Source organism: Miniopterus schreibersii, assembly GCF_964146895.1.
Source record: "Miniopterus schreibersii genome assembly, chromosome: 10".
NCBI lineage: Eukaryota > Metazoa > Chordata > Mammalia > Chiroptera > Miniopteridae > Miniopterus > Miniopterus schreibersii.
Window position 1 is genome coordinate 40,342,083 of NC_138110.1, and position 22,219 is coordinate 40,364,301.

At 34.0% G+C, this 22,219-nt stretch overlaps 1 protein-coding gene across 2 annotated transcripts in view; it reads left to right on the plus strand.

Annotated features, from left to right (window-relative positions):
• ROCK1 (Rho associated coiled-coil containing protein kinase 1) overlaps positions 1-22,219 on the plus strand; it is a 136,835-nt gene that overhangs the window by 47,517 nt on the left and 67,099 nt on the right. For both annotated transcript variants that reach the window (XM_081150060.1, XM_081150061.1), the window contains 8 exons: positions 2,701-2,801; positions 3,336-3,473; positions 6,372-6,547; positions 7,370-7,454; positions 8,677-8,821; positions 9,142-9,280; positions 12,132-12,223; positions 20,087-20,246. In XM_081150060.1, coding sequence (XP_081006186.1) covers positions 2,701-2,801; positions 3,336-3,473; positions 6,372-6,547; positions 7,370-7,454; positions 8,677-8,821; positions 9,142-9,280; positions 12,132-12,223; positions 20,087-20,246 — 1,036 coding nt within the window. The remainder of the gene's footprint in view (positions 1-2,700; positions 2,802-3,335; positions 3,474-6,371; positions 6,548-7,369; positions 7,455-8,676; positions 8,822-9,141; positions 9,281-12,131; positions 12,224-20,086; positions 20,247-22,219) is intronic.

Consider the following 22,219-nt stretch of genomic DNA (forward strand, 5'->3'; position numbering starts at 1 on the left):
AGCTCTTTAATGTATTATACATCAACAGGAACTTTATGGAAAATATTTTAGTCTATCATGTGCTATTGTCAGTGTCAGCCGTAAATATCATTTACTTTCATGACTTAACCATCATTGGTTCTGTAAAATTTTGTCAGAATTTGAAGCTGAACATCCCAATTATCTTAGCATACAGCAGTGTGATGGCTTAATAGTGGTAATTTTTATTGTGATTTTCTTTTTTAAATTAAGGACTGCTGTGGACTAAATTGCACCCCCTCTTCCCAATTCATATGTTGAAGTTCCTAACCCCAAAGTGATTGTATTTGGAGATAGGGCCAATAAGGAGGAAATTAAAGTTAAATGAGGTCATAAGGGTAGGGCTCTGATAAGATAGGATTAGTGTCCTTAACCTGTGTGCACACACAAGGAACAAGTATGTGAGTAAACAGAAAAACTCCAGCTGCCCAACAAATCTAGAGAGGCCTCATCAGAAACCAAAAAGGTTGGCCCTGGATCTTGGACTTCCAGCCTCTGGAACTAGGAGAAAATTAATGTCTGTCGTTTAAACTTCCCAGTCTGTGTATGGTATTTTGTCTGGAAGTATGAGCTGACTAAGACAAGAATGAAGATGAAGGTTTTTCTGAATGAGAAGAACTCTCAGCTGTCATTGAATTTTCATTGACACTGATTGACTTTGGAAATAAGTTTTTGCTCCAGACTTGATAATGTTTCTCATGGAATTCATCCTAAAATTAAAAAGCAAAATAACACTTTTATGCAACACTTAAATATAATAAAAGTCATTTTGACAGCTAACACTATTTGAATCACAAGTAGTTCAGGCTGCTTTATACATTTCCGGTGCTTGTCAGAAATTAAAACAGGAAGCAAGATCTCCATTCCCACACAAATTTGCAGCAGATATGTTTTCTGAGATCAAACTACAGACTTTATAGTCTATTTATGGCTCTAACCCTCATATAACCAGAGCCAGGGATCCTTTCTCCACCCCAGAGGCTATTATATAATACATTATTCTAGTTCAGGCCTTTTTTTTTTTAATTTTTATCCTCACCCGAGGATATTTTTTCCATTGCTTTTCAGTGAGAGGGGAAGGGAAGGAGAAGGGGGAGAGAAATATCTATGTGAGAGAGACATGTCAGTTGGTTGCCTCTACTGAGGTATGTGCCCTTAGTTAGAATCAAACCCAGGACGCTTCAATCCACGGCCGACGCTCTAATCACTGAGCCAAACAGGCTAGGGCCAGGCCTTTCTTTCGTCTGTTTTACATATTGAAATGCTTTAAATTTTATTGTGAAAAATATTTTTGATGGCTAAATAATAATTTTATAACTACTGGCCTACAGGTAAAGTTCTAGCTCCTTAACCAGTTTGAGTCTCTCCAACCTTTCCTGCTAATCCTTACCACACACTTGATACTCTAGGAACGCAGAACTTCTTGTATACAGTTCCTCTGTGCCTTGCTTGTATTACCCATCTGACTGTAGTATTTTAGCTTTTCTTCTCCTCGACCTGGCTAACTGCTACTCTTCATTTTAGACTCATTTCAGATGTCGTCATTTCCAGAAACCCTTTTTTAGCTACCTGCCTTCCAGGCAGGCTTGGGTTAGGTGTCTTTAGTATTCAACAAACTGTGCTTACCTCCTTTATCTTTTGGGGTGTTTTGTTTTTTGTTTTTATTGTATGTTAAGAGTAAGAACTATGTTTTAAAATTATCTTTATATATCTGCAGTGATTACTGTAGAGCCTGTATAGTAGACCACAAATATTTGTGTAGTAAATTAATTAATTATCGTCTATATCTTTCTGGTGCATCTTGCAGTAAATATGTAACCTAAAATTAAATGTACTTACAGTATCTCTGTGTGAAAATGTGCCCTCTGCTGCATGTGTTTATTGGTCATAATGAATACAAACACTTGGGTTGAAATGCACATTTAAAAAGAAAGAGTATTATTTGCAGCTTTTATTAGGAACTAGAACTTAAGTTTAATAGCTGTTCTGTATTTTGTACAACTCTGAAATGTGAAGCTTTTCCATGTAATCTCATGCCAGTGTTGACCCATGTGGATTAAAATAGCCCTATTTTAATCTATGACCAAATTAGGAATTAGAATATCTATCCAGTGGGGATTTGTAAATTATTGTAGTTTGTAGCATGACAGGTTTATATAAATAATTGTAGTGATTCCCACTGTTTTAAATTAAAGTCTTAAGTTCAAATAGAGAAATGTAATCATACAAGTATGTGATTGTTTAGCATATTTGCCTTTGATATCTTAAGTTAGTTATATCTTTTTTAAAGGATCAAAACTGACTTGATAAAGAGAAAATTTTATTTCATTAATTTAAAAATATCTACGCATGGTCCTTCAATTCAAATTTGATGTGTACTTAAAAATACCAATAACTAATTAAATAATTATCCTTGTGTGTGTTTATAGTATATTTGTTTTCTAATAAGTCCTATTTTAATGAAAACTTCAATAAATTGAAGTCATTTCAGAATTTATTTAAAACATTTCTTAGTATATTAAACATTTTTCTATTTTATAACTACATTTTACTATATATTATAAAGTAATCCTCAGTGAATTTCTTTGTTTTTTTATTGTGTTTCTCAAAACCTGAATGTAAAATATGCAGTTAGTTAAATGCTTCAGTGATTTAAAATGATGAACTATTCTTTTCATACAGATAAAGACACAATAAATAAAATTAGAGATTTACGAATGAAAGCCGAAGATTATGAAGTAGTGAAGGTGATTGGCAGAGGTGCATTTGGAGAAGTTCAATTGGTAGGTTATTTTAATACTATTAAGAAACTAACTTTTTAATATTAAAAAATCCTTTTGTATTTTTAACATGTTATTTAGGAAATACTATTTTTATAAAATTATCTCTTTAAATTGCTCTAGATATTATTGCTTAAGGATATGAAAGCCTAGGTCAAATTCAGTAGTGTGAAATATTTTCCCCATGTGTTCATGGGTAGAAAAAAGTTTTCAAGCATTAGAAGAGAAATCTTTAAAGTAGTAAGTTTTATAAATAGGAAGCATCATATACATATAGCAGGATGGAGGGGGGAGAATGTACTATAATAGTGAAAATAAAGATTTTTTTCCTAACATTACTTGCTTCTGGTAGTTAAAGCTTTGTTATAATCTAACTGGGATAATTCAGCAGAAGGGAAGAAAAAATAGCTTAGAATAGTAATGTTAAATTATTTAATAAGTTGTTAAAATCATTTAACAAATTGTTCTAGGAAGCATTGAGCTTTAAGTTTAAATGTTAATGCAAAAGTTTATTATTTTCTATTTTCAATTTTAAAGGTAAGGCATAAATCCACCAGGAAGGTATATGCTATGAAGCTTCTCAGCAAATTTGAAATGATTAAGAGATCTGATTCTGCTTTTTTCTGGGAAGAAAGGGACATCATGGCTTTTGCTAACAGCCCTTGGGTTGTTCAGGTATGATATTACTACTGTTTCATTTTTGTTATACTAGTTTGTTAAGTAAACATATCTGAGAAGCTTAGTTTCTTTCCCAGAACAGTAATAGAGAATTTATTGGCAATTACAGAATTGTCTAATACACCGTTATCTTTAATATAATAAAATTTAGTTTTATTGAATCATCTCTATGAGGAAAGTAAGGCTAAAGCAAAATAACTATGTTTCTGTAGAATTTAAATATTAGAAAATTTAATCTGCTTTGATTTGGGGGAAGTCATACATTATTATACTTTAAGTAGATACTTATGTTATAATATTGAAATTTAAGTTCTTTCCCCCAAATAATGATATTTTATTTATTTAACTGTCTCTTCATCTAGTTGTCTCTCTCATTTTGTGGAGAGGAAGGAATGGAAAAAATGAGGGGGAAAGTGAGTTAAGCTAGGCCTCCAAATAATATTGAATTAGCTTTAGGCTTTTCCATGGAAGGAAGTGTCAGTGTTGTAGCTCCTAGTCTTTACTGCCGTAGGCCTATCTGTACAGCTGTGGTCAGGTTATTTACATCTCTGCTTAAAAATGTGAAAGTTGGCTTAGATTCGTTATTTTAAATGGTGGAGATACTTCAGGTGAAGTCATAAGAAGAAGCAGAAATTTGGGGTTGGTTATAATTCTGGGTTTTCTGTTTCTGCTTCAACTAGAGCAGCTCCATGTTTTTTTATCTATCTTATATCTTGGGATCCTAATGTAAGATTTCATATGGGGGAAGTAAAGTCTTCTGGTTAAAAAAAGAAAGACTATTGGGCTAGACCATTTCTTATTCCTACCATGTATTTTGGGATTTATGTATTATTTATTTATTTACAGTATATAATGAAGCATATCCTAACTAAGCATCCTTATAATTGGGATAAGAAGGATATGAAAAATGTTTAAGATTTACATAATGAGACTTTTATACTTGACTGTTTTTATACTTGACTGTCTCCTCTGTTTTTATACTGAGCATGGTTTCCTGGGCTCAGTATTATATAACATTATATAACATAATGTTATTATATAACATTATAATATTTTGTTGTTGGGGGCTTTCCTGTGCATTATAAGATTTTTACCATTCCTGGCTTCTACCCAGGTAATGCCAGTAGCAGTCCTCCCCACTCCCATACACCAGTTTTAACAACCAAAAATGTGTTCAGACATTATTGATTGTCTCCTTGGGTTGGGAACCACTGATGCAGAAAATGTCTAGTGTTCTTTGGAGAGTTAAGACATGTGACATAATTATTACTTTTAGGGTTAAGCCTACAATTTATGTGCTTGAAGCTTTGTTTTTCTTGATACACTGTTTGTAAATAAAGTGCCACCAGTATCAACAATGTTTCTTTAATTATAGTGCACAATTATATATCTGAGATAGCCAGGAGATGCTAGTTTCTTATCTTTCCCCAAAATATATTTTTTAATTAAAATAACTGAATCTGTAACTAAAGTCATTAAACACTTGAAAAATGAAACATAGAAATGTCTAGTTAATTAGGTATATTTTTCTCTAGGGCTTATTTTATTCATCTTAGTGGGATTCTAATCTTATGTTTACTTAAAATGTTCTATTGTAAATTTGCTCTTTTTTAAACTTCAACCCTGGTCACATATACATTTATGCCAGCTATTCTTTCCAATTTCATATCAATGGAATTTACTCTTTCTGCTTTGAGTTTAGCTGCTGCCCTCTTCCTGTTTCTTTGTTAGTTGTTACTGCTCCTCCTCTTGCTGACTGCCGTCATTTATTGAGCATCTGTTGTATTGAATGCTTTTTATATTAGCTAATTTTTTAAACCTGACAGCTAATCCCTATTAGGTATACCCCCAATTTATAGATTAATTTATGCTTTATTCATTATACATTTATTAAGCATTCACTGATTGCCAGACATCCAGATGCTGAGCAGCAAGCAGGTATAAAAGTCAAACAAGATAGTCTTAATTCTTCTAGAAAGGATTATAGTGACAGAGACTCAGGGAGTTTAAGTAAATTGCCAAGTCACACAGCTAAGGGACAGCTGAGACTATAGCCCAGTTTACCAAACTTCTTGAGAATTGTGATATTGATATAAATTAAACAGTAAACCCCACTAAAACATAAGTTAAATTAGAACCAAAATATTTAAGAGACTTGTATGAAACTGTTATTATTTATTTATTTTTAATCCTCACTCGAGTATATTTTTCCATTGACTTTTTAGAGAGAGTGGAAGGGAGGGGAGGAGAGAGAGGGAGAGAGAGAGAGAGAGAAACATCGATTAGTTGCCTCCCCCATGCACCCCTACCAGAGTTGGGGATTGAAACCACAACCGAGGTACGTGCCCTATAATCGAACCCAAGACCCTTCGATTCACAGGCCGATGCTCTAACCACTGAGTCAAACCTCCCAGGGCAGAGCTATTATAATTTTTAATTCTCAGTATAAAAAATTCAGTTAGTATAGGATTATATATTTCCCTGGCTGGGTTGCACAGTTGGTTGGAGCGTTGTCCTAATATGCCAAGGTTGCAAGTTCGATCCCCTGTCAGGACACATAAAAGAATCAACCAGTGAGTGCATGAATGAGTGAAACAACAAATTGATGTTTCTCTTTCTCCCCCCTTCTCTCTCTCTAAAATAAATAAATAAAAAAGTTAAAATAAAAAAGTATGTAGAGAAAAAGTCTCCATCTAAATACTCAGAAATAATCACTGTTAATAGTTCCTTTGCATATGCAAGGGTCTTTGTGGTGTTTGCGTTTGTTTCTATTTTTAAAGATTGCTACAACCACTGCCATTTGACTATTTTAATTAACTCTTATTAATATTTTCGCCAATTTTAAATGAAACAATTTTGCTTGATTTTAATGAATTCTTTTTTGTATTTCTATAGCTTTTTTATGCATTCCAAGATGACCGTTATCTCTACATGGTGATGGAATACATGCCTGGTGGAGATCTTGTAAACTTAATGAGCAACTATGATGTGCCTGAAAAATGGGCACGATTCTATACTGCAGAAGTTGTCCTTGCATTAGATGCGATCCATTCCATGGGTTTTATTCATAGGTAAAGATAAAAATACTTTAAATTTTCCCATGTGTTGAAGAGAAGCTGAAAATACTTAAATTTTATTTGATTAGTATTTCCCACTCTAAATCCACCTCTTCTCCTTCTGTATAACATGAGTGGTATTTCAGAACTTAAAACTTTGAAATTGTAGTTTTAACATTTCAGCTTAATGTTGATATAAATGTATTTTTCACTACCCTTTAATCTGATTATATAGCTTTTATTTGGTATTCTGAACAGTAAAAATTGTAAGCTAGTTTTCTGAGGTATGTGCCAGAGTGTTAAATAATTTTCATTTTTTAATATACAAATTAATTTGCTTTTAATTAGTGAATATGTCATATTTATTTGTTAGAATAATAATTTTATTTGTTCTGCAAATACATTTGAATTCACAGTGCAGTTGCTATGCTGAGTTCCAAGGATACAAAGATGAAAGTGACTTAGACCCTGTCCTGGAATGATTTATATACTTATGTTGAAACGTGTGTTTCAATTACTTTTTATGTCTGAGTGTTTCATTTTTTTGTGGTTATTCTCTCTCAAATGATTTTATCCCTACCCCCACTCCCACCCCTCCGGAAGAATTGGACTCTACTTAAACGGAAGGGAACTGTTATATGTCTTCTTCTGAGGCATTAACATATACAGAGGTTTCCCTGCTCAAGTTCAATTTCTGCATGTGGATAGAAAGCACATACAGGTCAAAAGTGCCTTATCTACATTGAGTGAGGATAAATAGCCTAAAATAATTGCCTCATATAGTTTTTATCAGTGTCTGATCTTTTTCAGAACTGCTCTTTTTTTTCTCCCCCTCAGAGATGTGAAGCCTGATAACATGCTGCTGGATAAATCTGGACATTTGAAGTTAGCCGATTTTGGTACTTGTATGAAGATGAATAAGGTTAAATAATTAGATTTTAATTTAGTTTTTGCTAATTCAAGACAGATGCTTTTTAGAAAATGCTATAAGAATTTACTAACCATAACTGGACTTATATAGAATTGATGTGACCTCTCTCACTTGTTGAAATAGATGCTATAATTTCAATGTTGTATTAATAAACTGTAAGGGATTTATTTTTTTCCTCTCTATTTAGGGTAAGTTTAGATTGCCAGATTTACTAAATCCTTTATAATAACTCTGTAATATACTACTGATAACTAGAAATGGAAATAGTCCCTAAATACTAATGCCAGTGTTAAAATTAGAGTTTCATAAATATTAGATTTCAATAATTTGTGTATTTTTAGTGTTTTACTTTGCCTTTTAGTATTTTTCTTAGCCTTTTATGAACATTTTGGGAGTCAATCTTAAAAGATACCCACTCTCACTATTTATGTAATAAATAACATATGTAGTTGAAGTAGCGATTATGCTGCTTTATTTTCAGTTGAAACATTTTATATTCTTTGAAACTGATCACCGAACAATATCCAGGAAGTTATATTTATTATTTTAAAAGGAAAATTATTGGTTAGAAGGCAACACTATATGAGAACTTTTGTGTGAACATGTAATTATAACTCTTGTTGCATTAATACCAGCTAAAATAAGTAACAGGTATGTATAGTTGTGTTGTTGTTTTTTGGACAGTTAAAGTGCATATTAGATAGAACTTTCCTTTCAGTGTGCTTAACACTATTATGCCCTTTTCCCATGCTTCCCCATTTTATATTTGTGCAGTTGGTTCTTACATGTTCTCTTCAGTTTCAGGCATTATTAAATTGAATGACTTATTTTAGCAAACATAATTAAATCAGCATTTATATATTATTATCAAATGATTCATCCTATTAGCCACTCAGTCTGTTTGCATTAGTTTATATACTTGCTCTCTGTGATTAAGATAAGATCATTATATTGGCACAATTTGGGGAATAATAAATGTTGGCAGTGTGTCTTGTATTATTACAAAATAAAAACCACTTATTTGTATACACATACTATGAATATACTGTGTATATAATATGTATATATGATTAAACTGCTTGTTAATTTTTGTTTTCATTACATTTTTATTTGATATTTTATGGCCCAAAGATTTAATTCTACAGATAGGATGTCATTTTAAATAATTGAGATTTTATGTCCTAATCAAAATTTGATCTGCAATTCTTTTTAGGAAGGTATGGTACGATGTGATACAGCAGTTGGAACACCTGATTATATTTCCCCTGAAGTATTAAAATCTCAAGGTGGTGATGGTTATTATGGACGAGAATGTGACTGGTGGTCAGTTGGGGTATTTTTATATGAAATGCTTGTAGGTGAGTAAAAGAGAATTTTGTGTACCTCTAAAATAGTTGTTTATCCCAAAATTTATTACTTAGTTTCTTCTATTAAAATACTTACTAAATTAAGCAGTGTTGATTTTGTTTATAGGAAACAAAGCGATCCAAACGTTTGTATGTGCTTTTAAAAACTATTTAGAAGATTAAAACAACTTTATTTTTTTTATATGTTAAGTGTATATTTTTAGTTTATGTATATTTAGTAATCTTTAAACAGGTAACATTGACTCTTCCTTTGAAACTGATTTTTTTAAATGTGTCTTATTGTGCTTTTGTTTTCCTGGTCAATTTTTCAGGTGATACACCTTTTTATGCAGATTCTCTGGTTGGAACTTACAGTAAGATTATGAACCATAAAAATTCACTTACCTTCCCTGACGATAATGACATATCAAAAGAAGCAAAAAATCTTATTTGTGCCTTCCTTACTGACAGGTAAATATAATCGTAACATTGAATTTACACCTGGCTGGAGTGACTCAGTGGTTGAGCTTTGACCCATGAGCCAAGAGGTCAGCGGTTCAATTTCTGGTCAGGGCACATGCCCAGGTTGTGGGCTCAATCCCCAGTAGGAGGCATGCAGGAGGCAGCCAATTGATGTTTCTATCTCTATCCCTCTCCCTTCCTGTCTCTCTAATATCATTTAAAAACATTTAAAAAATTACATTGAATTTACTTCTCATTTTGCTGCTCAATTTTATTTTTATTTTTATTTTTTTATTAAATTTGCCACTTTGGCCATCTTTTTTTTTAATATATCTTTATTGATTTCAGAGCAAGGAAAGGAGAGGGAGAGAGAGAGATAGAAACATCAATGATGAGAGAGCCATTGATTGGCCGCCTCCTGCACGCCTCTGACTGGGGATGAAGCCCGCAACCTGGGCATGTGCCCTGACTGGGAATCGAACCCGATCACCTGGAACCTAGGTTGACGCTCAACCGCTGAGCTACGCCCGGCTGGGTGCTGCTCAGTTTTTAAGGTCTATATATCTTAAGTGCCTATGTTTGAAGTATTGGAATAAAAATTCCACCATTCCCGCCTAGCTGGTTTGGCTCAGTGGTTAGAGTGTAGTCCCCAGACTGAATGGTTCTGGGTTCGATTTTGGCCAAGGGCACTGTACCTTGGTTGCAGGCTTGATTCCAGGCCCAGTCGGGGCACATGTGGGAGTCAGCCAATTCATGTCTCTCACATTGATGTCTCTCCTGCACTCCCCCGCCCCTTTCACTTTCTCTGAAAAGCAATGGGAAAAATATCCTTGGGTGAGGATTAAAAAATAATAAAAATTAAATTAAAATGTCACCATTCCCAAAATAATTTATGACAGTGAAACCTAATATAATTTTTATGATTTTCTGGATGCCTTTTCTGAATCTCAACTCACTTTACCTAAGAAACAAATAATATTATTTTCTGATGGCTAGACCAGATGATTCTTTGTATTTCATTGTTAAATTTTTAACTTAGTTAAGTATAAAAATGATGATATATTTTGTTGAGTCTGAGATTTTTTTAACATGTTAACATCTCTGAAATAAAGTGCATCTTACAGTGAATGGCATGTATTAATTTAATTGGGAGCATATTTTTCCTAGTGATAGAACAGTGATGATGCATCTTCCAATTGATGCCATTTAAGATAGCACTGTATTGCATAATTGAAATTTGCTAAAAGAGTAGAACTTAAATGTTCTCACACACAAAGAAGGGTATATATGTGAATTGATGAGGGGAACCTTTCACAATGTGTAGGTATATCAATCATTACACTTTATTTATTTATTTATTTATTTATTTATTTATTTATTTATAAATATATCTTTATTGATTTTAGAGAGAGATGAAGGGAGAGAGAGAGATAGAAACGTCAATGATGAGAGAGCTGTCATTAATCGGCTGCCTTCCGCATGCCCCTGACCAGGGATCAAGCCAACAACCTGGGCATGTGCCCTGACAGGGAATCAAACCTCTATCTCCTGGATCCTAGGTTGATGCTCAGTTGGAGTCACGCCCGGCTGGGCACATTGTACACTTTAAATATCTTAAACTTTTGTCAATATACCTCAGTAGAGCTGGAAAAATGTTTAATTATATACAGTACGTGCTTACTGAAATTATGTAAATAGTGTAGAGCTCTAAAAAAGAATGTTTTTTCTTACCTCCTTCCTTCTAGAGATAATCATTTTAAAAATATATATGCATGTATGTGTTTTAGAAACAAAAATAGCATATTATGTATACCCTTGTGGCTTAATTTTTAAATTTAAACATGAGCCAGATGACTAAGATTACATTTGACATTGTGGTTGTATATTGTTAATTTAAATACTAGGGAGCCCTAGTATTTTTAAATATGTCTCAATTTCAGATTTACCTTAATTAAAATTAACTTATCATCCTTCTCTATGTCCCTTAGAACCTGAAATTTATAGTTTTTCAAATTTTTACATTTTAATGTGTTCTATATAAATATAGGTGCTGTGCTGTGTGTTAGGTGCTAGGGATATAGAAATGAACAAGAAACACAGCCACTGTTCACTACCTCATAATCCTTTGGGGAAAATAGACTAGGAAGTGAGACACTTACTGTACAGAGATAGGTAAGCTGAATTAATAAGTGTGTGCCATAGAATGGTGGATCAGTTCCCTAGTTCAGTCAGAGAAAGAGTGAAAATTTCTTTAAAAAGTATCACATGTCTTGCTCTGGCCAGTGTGACTCAGTGGTTAGAGCATCAGCCTGCACACTGAAGGGTTGAGGGTTCAATTCCTAGTCAAGGGTAGGTGCCTGGGTTGTAGGTTGATCGCCAGCCCCCGTTGGGGCACAGGTGGGAGGCAACCAACCGATGTATCTCTCTCATGTCAATATGTCTCTGTCCTCTCTCACTCTCTCTCTCTCCTCCTCCCTCCTCTCTTTCACCCTCTCTAAAAATCATTGGGAAAAATATTTTCTGGTGAGGATTAACAAAAAAAAGCTGTCAAGAAAATTTACTGTCTTTTATTTATTATGCTTATGAAGCAGGATTAGTGATTCATCTGGATTTTTTTTGTCAACAGAAGTCATGGAGTATCAACAAATCTGTGTCTTTTTCTTTAAAAAATTCTTTAATATTCTCAGCCTTCAACTTATTTTTTAGTTAAGCTGAAAATTATGCTGACATTGAATATAATTTTAGGGAGACCTAGATCTATATTTATGCCCAGATTTAGCATTATGCCCACAATAAATCTGGACAGATTATAATAATATCTTAATTTATTAATAACTTTTCTCCTTTTCTCTCTATTCAGAGAGGTGAGATTAGGGCGAAATGGTGTAGAAGAAATCAAACGACACCTCTTCTTCAAAAATGATCAGTGGGCTTGGGAAACACTTCGAGACAGTAAGTTAATTTTTCTTGCATACTACAGTGAATATTTGAAAGTAGTTATGGTAGTCCATTGAAACTGCCTTGCTAATATATGTGTATATCTGGTGAAAATCTAAAGTACACAGATGTAATATGGGTATTGTCCTAACGTAGTTAAAGAGAATATTTGATAATAGGGAAAATTGTTCTCCTGCTTCTCTTACATTTTACTCAAGATACCAAAATGAAATATTATATTACATGTAATGGAGTTGGGCTCAGCAGTCATAATTTGATTTTGATCTTAGTTGAATTGCTCTTTGTTTTAGACATTAGTATCTCATTGTGGAAGAGTAAATAAATAAGGGTTAATGAAATTAAAATGTATTTATTGTGAAAATACAAGTTCTCTATTTTTACTGATTCCAGCAGGGTTGAAGCTTGCAATTCACAAATAAAAATATGTAGAATGCAGTAAGTTCATTTTCAGTCCATTTAGAACATTTCCCTGTTTCAAAGAGAAGTTAAATCTATATGATGATTCACAGAAAACCTTGTTCAACATAGCTCAATCAAAATTATAATAGCACCAAAGTTCCCATCACTGTGGATTTGGGAGACCAAGTAAGAATTTATCTTTCCCTTGTTGAAGTCTCAGAAACTTTCTTCCCTTTTACTTGTTAAAGAAAGGATATTGTATACCAGCCCCTCATTCCTGCTGTAGTAATAACAAGGAACAGTAATAATGGAAATGAACTCAGCTGTGTGATTTTTAGGAACAGTTACAAATTAGGTATTTGTCCTAAGGACGGCCTATCTAGTTGAGACTTTCAGGGGAGAAAAATCTTGTTAATTTTGAAGAAAAGATCATGCATGTTTCCCCAAATTAGTGAAGTATTCTAGTTATCAAATACATATATAATATATATATATTTTAATATAGCTTTATTGATTTCAGAGAGAGGAAAGGAGAGGGAGAGAGAGAGATAGAAACATCAATGATGAGAGAGTCATTAATCGAGCCTGCAACCCTGCATGTGCCCTGACTGGGAATCGAACCCTGATCGCCTGGATCCTAGGTCAATGCTCAACCGCTGAGCCATGCCTGGCTGGGCTAGTTATTAAATATTTTTAAATAAATAGTTATATTGTCTTTGAGTACTGTGTGTACATTGTACTAAGTAGAAAATGGACTGAGAAGGGAAAAAGAGAAATAAATTCCTGTGGAAATTAAGAAATTATATCGCTAGCCAGAATGACATTGAATGACACACTATCTGGAGAAGCTACAGTAGCAGATTGACCTTGAGAGAATTTATTAATACCTATACACTGGAAAGTAAGGAACTTCCTCCTCCTCATAAGTAAATGTGACATGGTTGTTGCCTTCATGCTGCATGAGAAACTTGCAAGACAGATGAGTAGAGAGTGAGGTGATGAATGGTTGCATTGAAAAGCTTTGTGTTTTTATTCAAGTTATGCTCTTAGTAAAGTTTAAGAAGGCTGAGAACATGCAAATATGTTTATAAATCTGAAGAAAATTTAAAAGGGGACTGGAGAACTACAAAGAATCTTTTGTATTGCTTTAAATTCTTTTTCAAAGTGAAACAATGCATAAATAACTAGAATAACCACACAGTAAATGAGTATAAAAAGTAAGGAGGACAGATTTCCTCTCGTGTATTGAAAAGCTGATAATTAATTAGGAGGGGCGGTAACCTAGTAAACAAATATTCAACACCTACTATTTGCTAAGCACTATTTTATTTCAGGCACTAGGAAAACAGCAGTGATCAAATCAACAAACGTTCTTTACCTTGTGGAGCTCATAGTCTAGTGGAATTGGGGAGTGAGCCCAAATTGATGGTGTTTTATGATATTGTTATACCACCTTAATATAACTGTTTGTAGTTATGAAAAAAGCAGGTAAAGCGAATTACTTCATTGATTTAAATCAAAAGAACTTTATTTTTAAAGAATTTCTATAATTAGATAATTGTTAGTATTATTATCATTTATGTTTTAAAGCTCTATATTGTTATGTATGGTTTTGCTATCATATACTTGGGTATAACATACTTGCAAACATTTTAAAAGCTTTTCCTAATCCTATTAGCTCCTATTTTGTGGTTATTAAAAAAATAAAATAAAGAAAAATTAAAGTCTGTAGAACATATTGTTCTCTTATTCCCTTTCCTTTTTCCTATCCCTTCTTCACTTCCCACCCCTAAAATTCCAAGAATACTTTTATTCTGAACTGACATTTCTGACCTGCTAAGTTTTTAAAAATTATATAACAGTTTTAATTCTTTTCAGCTCCCTAATTTTTGTTGGCAAAATTGCTTACCTTTTGTAATAGTTCTTTTGGTAGTTTTAACACATGTGTACAAGTTACAAGACAATTTTTAATCTTTACCATCTGTTCCTTGGTAATGTGGGAGTAAGATAGAAAATAGCTTGATTTTTGGCAGAATTTCTGTGAGCTTTCTGATCTTATTCACTTAATTTATAGGTACAAAGTATTAAGTTTATAAAATTGCTTTTTCTAATAATTTCAGATAGAATTAAAGAAATGACAGGAGTGGGATTAAAGATAGAAGACAGATTAAAGAAAAAGACCAAAATAACTTGGCTGTAGTCACACTTCTAGTGAATATCAATGTCAGGAGTCATATCTAGGTCTTTTTTACTCCAAAGCCCTTGCTCTTCTGGAATACCATGTACCACTTAAAGATTTCCACTATTCAGTATTATACAGACTAGAAATGTAGGGAATCAACACTTATTGGTAGTTAAAAATGATAACATTTATTACATATAATAATATATTTTTAATAATACCATGTTAATGTAATGCATGGTAACTTGCAAAACACTTTGCCATTCATAACTTCATTTGGTATAAATATTGCCATTACTTAATTCACCTATAGCTGGTGAGAAATACATAAAATGGTAACAGTGGCAACTATTAGCTCATGAGGTAAGTTTTCACATTAGTTAAAAACAGCAGAATTGCCCTGGCCAGGTGCTCATTTGGTTGGAGTGTCATCCTGTACACCAGAAAGATTGTGGGTGCTATTCCCAGTCACAGCACAAACCTATGTTGCAGGTTCAATTTCCAGTTGAGGCACATACAGAGGCAGCTGATCAATGTTTCTTTCTCTCTGTCTCTTTCTTCCTCTCTAAAAATCAATAAAAACATATCCTCAGGTGAGGAGTAAAAACAAAAATAAAATTTATTTATAAGCATATGTGTATATGTATATTCTAAGTTCTGTGGATTTAGTCTAGTGTCCTCTCTTTTAGAATTATATTTTCATGGGAGAGATGATTAGCGTAGGCTTTATGGATAAAGAATTTGGAGTATAGCAAGTTCCAGGGATATAGGAGTTTAGGCTTTCTCAGCATTACATTGGGCTGTTTTTTGTTTTTTTTTAAATAAACTTTAAGAAAAATTATCTCAAGACTTCTAGTCAAGATAGGTATGTGGGTAAATGTGGTACTAGAATCCTCCCACAACTACATCAAAATTACTACTAAACTACAGAACAACCATCATTCAGAACTGCCTGAAATCTAGTAGAACAAAAGTCCTACAACTAAGTATATGAAGAAGAAGCCACATTGTGACAGGTAGGGGCTGGTTCCACACCCACAAGTGTTGGATAAAAACTGGGAGGGATATTTTGCCTTTGGGGGTCCCCCCTGAGGAGCAAGGGGTCACAATCCCACACTAGACCCCCAAGCCCAGGGTCCCAGAGCTAGGAAGAGAAGTTCCCATAACTTCTGGCTATAAAAACCAGCAGGGATTATGGCTGTGTAAGACTAAGGGCTGCTGGAGTCCCAGGCAGTTTCTCTTAAAGGGCCTGTGCACTTACTTGGACTCATTCCCTCTGAGCTCCGGTGCTGGGGCAGTAGCTTGAAAGGAACCAGTGACATACTGGTAGGGACTGAAGTGTCTGTCATCAGGGAGAGAGCTGGGGTGGGGGTGCAGCTTTCTGCCAAACAAAAGTAATAGCAGATGCCATTGTTTCTTTCCTGAGACCCCCGTCCCCCCAGAACAGCAGGCTGGTTCCATATCTGAGTCTCCATCAGTCTGGCTCACAGTTTGCCTCATCCTGGTGACTCCCTGAGACCCCGCCCCACCCAGCTTGTGGGCCCACCCAAGCCATTTCCAGTGGCTTTTCCTTACAAATGGCCACTCTTGCTTCATGCTTTGGACTTTCCTAAAATCTCTCAAACATGCAGCATTTGGCCTCTGCATACCCTTTACCTCTTGCTAAGTTGCTCCAGACCCTACACTAGAGGCGGCTGACCTTGGTTCACTGCTTGGCCACTCCTGGGTACCTCCAAGTCCAGCACAAGTATCAGCCATCTGCAGATTGCTCTGTAGCTTATGCCAGGTGGCCTCAGCCAGAGCACATGTGGTGGCTGACCTTGCACCTCTCAGGAGGCCCCAGAGCCAGTGCACTTGGTGGATAGCTTTATACCACTCCGAATTACAACCCTACCACTTCCACAAGCAACACACCCAAGGGTCGGACTTGGTGAGCACTAGAGCACCATTGAAGCAAGTTCTGCTCCATACGGTTGACTCCTGAACAGTAGCTACTCCACTGTAGATGCAGACAGTCCTTGCAGCCACTTGACCTGGGGAGTCAGTCCCTCTCATTGATGTCAACAGGAATCAAGGCTCAACTACAACAGGAGAGTGTACACAGCCCACATGGGTGCAGCCGGAGTGCCCAGCTCAGATGACTGGGGAGGCTGCGCCACTGGACCCTACAGGACACCTACTACACAAGGCCACTCTAGCAAGTCCAGGAGATGTAGTAGCTCTACCTAATACATAGAAACAAGCATAGGAAAGCAGCCAAAATGTAGAGACAAAGAAACAGGTTTCAAATGAAAGAACAGGAAAAATTTCCAGAAAAAGAACTAAACAAAACGGAGACAATTTACCAGGTACAGAGTTCAAAACAATGGTTATAAGGATGCTCAAGGAACTTAGTGAGAACTTCAAGCGTGAAAACAGACATAGAAACCATAAAATAGAACCAGTCAGAAATGGATACTAACTGAAATGAAGACTAATTTACAGGGAATAACAGTAGATGAAGCTGAGAATCAAATCAGCAATTTGAAATATAAGTTAGTAAAAAACACCCAATCAGAACACTAAAAGAAAGAATCCAAAAAAATGAAGGTTATGTAAGGAGTCTTTGGGACAACTTCATGCAGAGTACTAACATTCACATCATGTGGTGCTGGAAGAAGAAGAGAGAGAGCAAGAACTTGAAAATCTACTTGAAAAAACTTCCCTAACCTAGTAGAGGAAATAGACATACAAGTCCAGGAAGCGCAGAGCCCCAAACATGATGAACCCAAAGAGGCCCATACCAAGACACATCATAAATAAAATGCAAAAGGTTGGTGACAGAGAGAACCTTAAAGGCAGCAAGAGAAAAGCTGTTACCTTCAAGGGAGCTCCCATAAAGGCTGTCAGCTGATTTCTCAACAGAAACTTTGCAGGCCAGAAGGGATTGGCAAGAAGTACTCAAAGTGAAGAAAAGCACGGATCTACAACCAAGATTACACAGCAAAGCTATTCTTTAGAACCAAAAGACGTGTAAAGAGCTTCCTAGACAAGGAAAGGCTAAAAGAGTTCATCACCACCAAACCAGTATTACATGAAATGTTAAAGGGTCGTCTTTAAGAAGAAAAAAAAGAGAAGAAAAGAAAAAAGATAAAAATGTGAACAATAAAGTGGCAATAAATACATATCTATGAACAGTTGAATCTTAAAACCAAAATAAATGAACAAGTAGAACAGAAACAGACTCATGGCTACAGAACATTTTGAAGGCTGCCCGATGGGAAACAGGCTGGGAGGATGGGTGAAAAAGTTGAAGGGATTAACAAGTACAAATTGGTAGTTACAGAATAGTCGTGGGGATATAAAGTATAGCATAGGGCATATAGTCAATAATATTCCATTGTATGTGGTGTCAGATGGGATTTATTGGGATGATCGTTTAGTAAGATAATGTCTAATCACTGGAGTGTACGCTTGAAACTAATATAATGTATATCAGTTGTGATTGAAAAATGAAAAATGATTAAAAATAAAGAAAAAGAAAAATTATCTTTTTATTGTGATGAAGTATATATAACAAAATATACCATTTTTTTTAGTGTAAAGCTCAGTGGCACTAAAATCACCTTTACCTTGTTTTGCATCCCTCACCATCATCTATCTCCAGATATTTTTATCATCCCAAACTAAATCTCTGTACACATTAAGCAATAACTCTTCATTTTTTTCTAATTCTAGCCCCCCGTAGCCACCATTCTACTTTTTATCTTTATGAATTTGACTATTTTGGTTACTCAAATAAGTGGAATCATACAATATTTATCTTTTTGAGATTGGCTTATTTCACTATTACAGTTACCAGTTAAATTTGTTTTTTTATTGAATATTCATCAAATAGATCATTGCATCTGAGATGCACAACAATAGTTCTTTCTTTTTTTTTTTTTTTAAATATATCTTTATTGATTTCAGAGAGAGGAAGGGAGAGGGAGGGAGAGAGAGAGAAACATCAGTGATGAGAGAGTCTTTGATCGGCTGCAGCCCGCAACCCGGGGATGTGCCCTGACCGGGAATTGAACCCTGATCACCTGGATCCTAGGTCGACGCTTAACCACTGAGCCACGCCCGGCTGGGCAACAATAGTTATTTCTTGCCTGGAATACCCAGATGAGTCAATAGAAAAATGATTCTTGTATATAAGAGGTTAAGATCATGAAACCAGGTCAGTTAAGGAACATGAGATGATTGTCTCTAAAGTAATTATTCAATATTTTAATAATATTTCAGTGATGTTTATTCTCTGTATCTTTAAACTAAAAAATCATTTATCCTAAAATTTATTTTTATTTTTATTGAATTCATTGTGGTGACATTGGTTAATAAAATTACATAGATTTCAGGTGTACTATTCTATAATCCATTAGCTATATATTGTACTATGTGTTCACCACCCCAAGTCAAAGTTTATTTTTAGATGTACCCTCTGTAGTAAGCTCCAAAGAAGATAGTAATAGTAGTAGTTTCATATGGTATTTCTTTCTGTGTTATTAAGACTTTAGCATTGTGATGTATGGTTTTATATTATTAAGTACATCTGAGCCTTGCCCCCCATCAATTTTATAAATCGTAAAGATTCTGTATGCATATTTTATATCCCTACCTTTTTTTCTTATAGCCATTTTATAAATACCTCACAGAGTTGTTCCTTAATCACTTGATTCAGAGAAGGTAGCTAGTTTGAAAATATAATTCTAAGTACTTTGCTTCTTATAACTTAATCTTATAGAGATACCGAGTCAGGGGGGTTACAGATCATCTAGATTTTAGATTAAGTACAAATATTTCAATACCAAACTTGATTTCTAGTTTGCTATAGACCATATTAACAAACAAAATACTGTATTTGAAACTAATGAACTTTGAGTATAATTTGTTATACTATAATTTCTGAAAAGTCTTTTCTGTAGTTCTAACTGCTTTTGCATATTTTATACTATGGTGTATTCTAAAACAAACCTTAATAACACTCTACTTGTAATATTCAGATTAAACTTGAGGTACAGATGATAAATATAGGAGATTTTCAAAATAATTATTTCACAGAATTACACATGATCAATATCAATTGATTAATTATCCTAATAAAGCTCACTATAGTAGGATTCAACCCATTTGGAATTTGTGGTTTGCAAATTATTTGTGTGTCAGAAACCATTAGTAGTTGGTATGGAATCTTTGTTCCACTTTATATTTACATTAAATTTGAACTGAACTACTAATTTTGTTTTTATCTTTAGCTGTAGCACCAGTTGTACCTGATTTGAGTAGTGACATTGATACAAGTAACTTTGATGACCTGGAAGAAGATAAAGGAGATGAGGAAACATTCCCTATACCTAAAGCTTTTGTTGGCAATCAACTACCTTTTGTAGGATTTACATATTATAGCAATCGTAGGTAAGTATGATTTTAGGGATAGGTACTAATTTGTGTTGTATTATTTTCTTAGGGATATCTAAAAATCATTTTAAGAACTTTAAAGTAGATTTAATGGTATATAAAGAGATATGTTAATGCACCATGTCTCAGCAACGCACAATATTTCTAGTATCATATTTAATTTCTTCCAGAGTCATCCATGTTCAGGATATGGTTTTTCAGAAGTTCTTTGTTGAATGATACACTATGTATCTTCAAGTTATAGCAATTAATAGGTTCAAAGTTTCTTTTAATACTAATATTTTGGTTAATCTTGTTATCCAAAGAGTTCTGGTTATATAACACATTTTGGAACAATAGTATTCTAGCATTATCATCACTATATTGATATATTACCAAAGGCCTATAAGTTTTAGTCCTTTGAAAATTGTGATTCCTCCCAAAAACCACTAAATGAATTCACTATGTCTTATAACATGTAAGACCTTGTGACCTTACGCAAGTGACTTTGACTTTTTATGCCTCCATTTCTGCAAAAACAGGGATGATGATTACGATAATAATAATACTAGGCTCGTAGGGTTGTTGTAAGGGTTAAATAAATCAAAACACAGCAGAACACTTAGAACAATGCTTTACATGAAGTAAGCAAGCCAGTGTTAAATATTATTAGTAGTATGAGCTAATGTTAGCTTTAGTTTGGACTTGAAATGTAAGTTAAACATTTAACATTATTTCACTTCTCTGAGCATTCATTCATTCATTCAGCAGACATGTTTGACAACTTTTTGTCGGGTATGTACTAAACATCAAGGTACAGGGAGAGGATGAATAAGATATAGTACCTTCTCTTGAGATGCTCATATCCTAGCAAGGATATGGACAAAGTGTATAATATAGGTTGGTAAGTGCTACACAATAGAAATCTAAACAAAGTGTTATACCAATATACAGCAAGCCATATGGCAACATTTACTGGGTGTGTTAAATCCACTTATTAAATTTATGTTCAAAATATATACTTTTAATTAAATTATATTCCATTAGAGTGGTATTAGATATTTGAATTGCTTGGAGTAATTAAATTTGAGGTTATTATAAGCTAACCTTATTGTAAAGTGAAGTGTCTTGTCATTTTAGTCAGCTTTTTTATACGAACTAACTCAGGTCAAGTTTAGAAAACAAGAAGGCAGTTTAGTCTTAGCTTATGAAATTTTTCCAGTATCCCAAATGTTAGACAGTATTGAGTACTTTTTGTTGCATAACCAACCAGGTAGGTAGTACATGAGTTTTGACCCTTAGAAAAGTCCCGTATTTTAATTCTTTTTCCCCACATAACACTCCATGAGTATAATAATGTAGCTATTTTATATTGAAATAAATACACAGAGAAGCTTTAAAGTGGTTTTTGCTGAAGCATCTTTTCAATTTTTTATTTTATTTTTCGGTATTTTTATAAATTATTCTCTGGCTTGGTTTTTGAAACACTTGAGATGTTGATGTAAACAACCCCCAGTGTTCTTTGGATTTTCTGTAGATAATAGCAGTTAATTATTTAGGTTTATCTATACAAAGCTAATTTTGAATTAGATAAACATTATACTACTTGTACTGTGTTGTCATGCACTTATGTTCTCTGGTTTTTCCTTGTATTCATATGTTGCATATCCCAAACTAACTTCCTAGGTTCTCAAAAGTAGAAATTGAACTGTGTTGTTGAGTACCAATACCATATTGAGTAATATAATATTGTTTAGTAATTACATATTGTGTGAATGGTCAACGGGACAGTTGCTCTTAATAAAGAAAAAGTCAGCAAAGTATTGGTTAGTCTTACTATAATATGTAAGTATAATTTTGAATTATTGGCATAAAATAGAAAACTTCTGAAGTTGTTACTTCTGAGATCTAAACATACTTTCAGTTACCAAGGGCAGAGGTTTTTATTGCTAAAGTATAGCTGAATTTAAAATGATTTAAAAAATAACCTT